This window comes from Priapulus caudatus, unplaced genomic scaffold, assembly GCF_000485595.1.
Source record: "Priapulus caudatus unplaced genomic scaffold, Priapulus_caudatus-5.0.1 Scaffold454, whole genome shotgun sequence".
In the NCBI taxonomy this organism is placed as follows: Eukaryota; Metazoa; Priapulida; class Priapulimorpha; order Priapulimorphida; family Priapulidae; genus Priapulus; species Priapulus caudatus.
In genome coordinates, this window is record NW_014577515.1 from 188,023 (window position 1) to 193,896 (window position 5,874).

General features: G+C 49.1%; 1 protein-coding gene across 1 annotated transcript in view; it reads left to right on the forward strand.

The window, feature by feature from the left end:
- The first annotated feature begins 305 nt into the window (after window positions 1-305).
- The window catches only part of LOC106810573 (synaptic vesicular amine transporter-like), a 17,599-nt gene continuing 12,030 nt past the window's right edge, over window positions 306-5,874 (forward strand). Inside the window, exons 1-2 of the mRNA XM_014813966.1 lie at window positions 306-438; window positions 743-826. Of these exons, the coding sequence (XP_014669452.1) occupies window positions 399-438; window positions 743-826 (124 nt within the window). The 5' untranslated portion in view covers window positions 306-398. The remainder of the gene's footprint in view (window positions 439-742; window positions 827-5,874) is intronic.

Sequence of the window (5,874 nt, forward strand, 5' to 3'; positions counted from 1 at the left end):
AACAGCGTATTAAGCATACTTAATACTGTCTTGGTTATATTAATAGTATTATCTAAGTAAGTAATTAGTCTATATACCTGCGCGCCGCCGTCCCCCCCCCTCACGGTATTTAATTAGCTGTGGCTCACGCCGGCAGAGAGTGCATGCCGGCTATAGATCTCATCGCTCTAGGAGACGTACAGCGTTTCAATTATATCATATAGCAGCGAGTTTTACCGATGCGTGTCTATTAAAGTAATATATGGGAGAGCATTATAATATTAATTTGGCGCGGCGGGGCGCATATATACGGAGAGTATATTAAGTGTTTGGCAAGACACGCTACCGCGTTCAGTTGGCATACGAACAGTCAGGCATGCAAACATTGCGTTTCTTTCAGAATCGGATACAGTATACCAATGTTTACGGGGTTCGTGATTATGTTCTTGTCTACAGTAAGTAAGTACAATGCCTGATTGCAATCGTATAATTAAGCTCTCGCTATTGTTTCTTGAACTTAAATTTGTTAGTATTGATTACTTAGTATGGGCGTGTGTTGCTAGAATAAACCAACCTCACATATAAACCGAAAAGTAGTTGCAGAGGCAATGAAAACAAAAGAGCACCAGTTTACGATAGAAGTTTTATATTTGACATGTATACATGAAATAAATAATATCTAGAATAAAGTCATTAACGTCACCACTGACTTGTCATGAATATCAATAGTAATAGCATATATAACCGTGTGGTGTCATTCCAGTTTTTGCATTTGGCCAATCATATGGAGTTCTCTTTGTCGCCCGTTCGCTCCAAGGAGTGGGCTCAGCGTGCTCAAGCGTCTCTGGTAAATATGGGACATAGGGTGCGCGTGCGCGCCCGTGGGTGTGTGTTTTTGCGTGCGTGGGAGCGCGCGAGTGCGTGCGTGCATGTGTGTAGGGGGTGCGTACGTGCGTACTTACGTGCGCGTACTTGCATGCGTGCGTGTGTGCGTGCTTACGCGTGTACGTGTTCGTGTGCGTTTCCGGATTCGTATTTGAGTATTTCTACGCGTCATTCCGCGTTTTTGCGGCCAGCCCGGATCACGACGCATTTCTTGTTCAATGCTAGACGCATTTACGGCATGTATCGCACGTCGCGCGGACAGGCGTAATCGGGACGTTTCTTTCTAGTTTCTACGTTACAGCATCATTCCCCGCCTCCGATGTCTATCGCTCCGACCTTCAGCCGTCCATCCTCTTATCAACAACATTATCTTCGCCTCCGTCCATCCTAGTCGCTTTTTCATCGGAAATAGCGCGCGCACTAACATTCGTGACGAATTCAAAGTGACGGCAATCCCGCGTCGTCTGCCTCTCCGTAAATCCCGTCAGAGGCGCTACGTAAGCCCTGCCGTCAATCCCCGTCCATACGAGCTGACGTACATCGCGCATCGAAGCGAAAGCTTAGGCCAGCGGGGGAGCCATAATCGCAGTATAGTCCGCTGGAACCGCAGACGCTATAGAGAGAGAGAGAAAGATCGAGCGTCGATGAAGCAAGCAGACGCTCTGCGTGTACGTGTGCGCGCCCGCATTACGCACTCGACAGGCCGCGCTGCCGTAACCGCGAGTTAATTAGTTTTTCTTGCCGCACCGCGCGCCTTTATGTAAAGGCCTCTCGCGCCGACTCGCTGAACTAGGCTAAAGATCGGCATGCAAGGATTATCGGTAATCAGACCTGCCAGGGCGATGCGCGATGTGCGATGACGCCCTGCTGGAAACCAGATCTACGGCGGAGAGAGGCGCGGTAATTTCAATGTTGCGTGTGTCGACGGGCCGAGCGCTGATGTGTAGACGAGGTCTCGACCCGTCACACGCGGAGCGGCGTATTGACGTCGGACGAAACGCGAATATAAGATCAACGCGTTGCGAGAAGATAGAGAGAGAGAGGGGGAGAGGGAGGGAGAGGAAGAGAGAGATAGAGAAAGGGAGAGAGACAGAGAGAGAGAGAGAGAGAGAGAGAGAGAGAGAGAGAGACAAAGAGAGAAAGAGAGAGAGGGGGGATAGAGAAGGAGAGAGACGCGCCGCACACACACACAGACACACTACAACACACACACACACACACACACACGAGCACACCACACACATGCACGAAATGCACATTGACTGCGAGGTGCTGGGGGATTATTTTCGTTTTATAGGTGATATCAAGAATATACGAAAGTAATCTGGTTTGTCCCGAAGCGTTTTCTACACAATATCCCTGTCATGTGGGGCGACAGAGACACGAATTAAGTTATCCGAGATAGAAATGCATAGCTAAATAGGTGGGGCAGGGGGCGCAGCGGTGGAGTAAAGGACACCATTAAATTGCCCTATAAGTTCACTCTACGTCCTTACGCTATCGAACTGCTCATTACAACTACGCTCGTACACTCTCCGATCCCAGATATGATATGGACTAGTGGCAGACAACTTCCGTCGGTTGATCTATACCGCGACTACGTGAACACGCCAGCTTCCGCGTGCATGTCTGGGGCCAGCAGTATCTTCGGCTCGTTTCTTTCTTACCTACAGTGTTCATTCGCTGTCTACTGTAGCGATCTTGTACGTACAGGTCGTTATTGAGCGGCTACTGTACAGCGGAATATTAAGGACATTAGCGGCTGTGGATTTATTTACCTGAAAAGTGACGGGATGGGCTCGCTCTGAGTCACAACCCATATCTATAGTATATATTAACTACCTACTAATAACTATAGTAACTACTACGTATATTATTACACATTTATTTGATATATAGTGCTAATGCATGTAATCTCGCGATTAGGTGATTTAGCCAGATGCCCCAAGTTCGAATCCCAAAAAAGGGAGGATCTAAACAGCGGTAAACCTGATCTGCGAAAGGTGATTTTTCTGAGCGCAGAGACGGGCACCGGTACCGGTTAGAGCAACGGTTACGCATGAACACAACACGGATATTGTAAGCACATTATATTAAACGAAACTAACTCCCTATCAACGGCTTTTATCGGAACTCCTTCTTAACGCCTTTCACGAAATAAAACGAATTAAAATCGACACTAGTCGGTTTTTTATATATAATATGGAAAGGCGAAAGAAAGTTTGTATCACTCATTAATCACACTATTCGCTGATAACTATCCACCCATAGCCGCTTTTTCACATCATATAATTTCGCTGGTCTCGCGGTTCTCGGGTCTCGCGGTTTTAATTGTAGCCTGGGAGTATGTCTATCCATAAACTCTTCGATCAGGTCGTTTGATATCGCGTACTACTATTGCACACCGCAGCTATAATATTATATCCTATATTATATTCAGTAAATTTCCGTCTAAATTCCCCAGCTTTCTCCTGCTTGACCTTACTTGGCTGCTGATTGGCTGCTAGCCGGGTACACGCGCCCCGTCATCACCAGTAATCTCAGCTTCATTACTAGCGGCGACGTCGTTTCAATCGCTAGCTCCTCTCCCACCTTCCCCTACGGCGCGGGCCTCGTGTCATCTCGCTCCAGTATCCCGCGGGTTCGTTAATGCCTAACTACCTAGCGCCTCGCGCCCAGCACTGCTTGTACTCCAGCAGCCTCTAACCGTAGGTGTCTGATGGGCTCGTCAATCCGTTGAGGTAGCCGATACGGGAGGGAAACGCACTAAAATCTTCCTGGCACAATCAGGCTGCAACGTAAGATACTCGGTCGGGACTTAAAGAATGATTATGTCAGCTATAGGACAGCAGCTATTAGTCAGTACAACAGTCCAGGGCGAGTCAAAGGGGGTACTCGTTCCTGTTAGCCAAGTGCGAGCGCGCCCGCCGTCCTACCTGAGCGCGGCCAGGATCGCAACGGGTGAGCGTGCGTTCATATCACAACAGCCAAACGAAAAACGCTACGGTGAACCGCCCGAGCTGTCTTTGAATCCAGGACCTCATGCCCATCGATTTCTACATAGAAATTCAGTAACATAAGACCGCACACTCCCGAGTTATTCCAAGAAGCAGTGGAAGTTTCAGCTCGTGGTGACGCGACATTCCGCCGCACGGCGACTCCGCGCACGGAACACTCAACGCCTGGTGCTTCACCATCGTCTTGATGCCCAACCGCTCGCCGCGTATGCGTGCTACCGCGTGACACAGAGACGATATTCTCTGGTGAATTTTATTTTAAGCACTAAAACTAGGAACATACAATATTGAGTGTCTATCACAACTATTATCTTACGGTTTTAAACCGTCTATCACACTAATAAGTTATTCTTGGGTTTCCGTATAGTGCCAGCGGTTGGCAAGCGCAGCCTAGCAGAATTTCGACCTGCAGTCCGAAAATTGAAATCATTGAACGGGAAGTCGAGGTTTCGCTACCCGCGGTACAAGCGCACCACGTACGAACATCGGTTTGCACTTGACATACCCTATGAGCAACGTTCAAAAACAAGTCCATTACAGCTACAGTTACTCCGTGTCCGATTTAGTTTAGGTAGTATAACTCCGCGGCTCGTTCGCCTTCTTCCCCCGGTATACCCTCGCGAGCATTCACGGGGTCTTAGCATGCCTCCGGAAACTGATCGGGTCCAGTACGTGCCGCGTGCTACAATCGTCTTAATTAAGATATAAACAAAACCCTTGTTACGTTAAATACTTAAACCTACTTAAATATACTCAAAACCATTGGGCTAATCTAGTGGTTGAGCAGCATCCTTCCCCTTAAACGAGGTTTCTTAGTCAGCATTGCCCAAGTTAATTACACAGCAATATTCATGGGGCTCTCCTTTCCCTCTTGATTCATACTATAGGTGCTACGGGAAGCAGCTGGCGTGTTTAACTTAGGTTCTAAAACACTACATCACTTCAGTGTGTGGACATTAAAGCTTACAACCAGTATAGAGCCGCATCGTAAAGGTACAACCGTAGGTTTACATTTGTACTACATCAAGTTACCTTTCGTCACAGCGGACGGACGGTCCTCTGTTTCACCTGCACAATATTAACCCTAGACGCTACATAATACCGATATAATCAGCACCGGTCTCATTACCTTGAGCTCTTTCTGACCTGCCTAATAGCTTCTACTTATAGAAAACGCTATTCCGCGGCTTTCGGCCGTCTCTGCGGCCGTATCAGCGTAGGGGTAATTTGCGGACCGCTCTTAGTGACTGGGTAAGCTGCCGGGCCGTCGACTCTACACGATCAGCTGCTTGAAGCGACGTCTCTGTGCACATTTACCAGAACCTGAACACCGGCGACGACCGATTCGGAACTGCGAACCATGACCTTCGGCCTCTCAGGTGAGCAGACGGGCCAAGCAAGATATACGCACTACTCTTCAAGCAGTTACCAGGAGAGTCGCGCAAGCTTGATTAACTAGTGATTAGTCTTTCGTTGCAATACCTGTCCCTCGACAGAACATGTTGCCCTAAACGAACAGGCGTAACGTCTCAGCATCTGTTGTCGCGGACTAATCTAGCGCGCGCCTCGCTAACAGTCGCTAATAGACGGCACCTTACGGTACACGCCGACTACGTCCTATTTGTCGCTCGGATGATACGCGACCAGCGCTTCACTTCATCTCGCTCCTCATTCGAAAAGATTGCGCTGCGCGCGGCAGTGCTTCGGGCCGTGTCCTAGCAGTACAGCGGGTCTGTATGGTGAGTGAGTGATGAGTGAGGTGAAGTGGAGTGAGTGTGGTGTGTGTGTAAGTGCCCTCCTCCGCCGGCGGGGCTGTGTGCTGTGGTGTGTGTGCGCCGCCGGTGTGCCGGGCTGTGCGTGTTGCGTGTGCTGCGGGCGTATTCGTGGTGGTGTCCAGCGGCCTACGCGCCCAGTGTTCACCCTGTGTGACTGTGCTTGTGCTTGTGGACTGTGTGTGTGTGTGTGATCGTGTGGCGCCGGTGTGTCGTGCTGC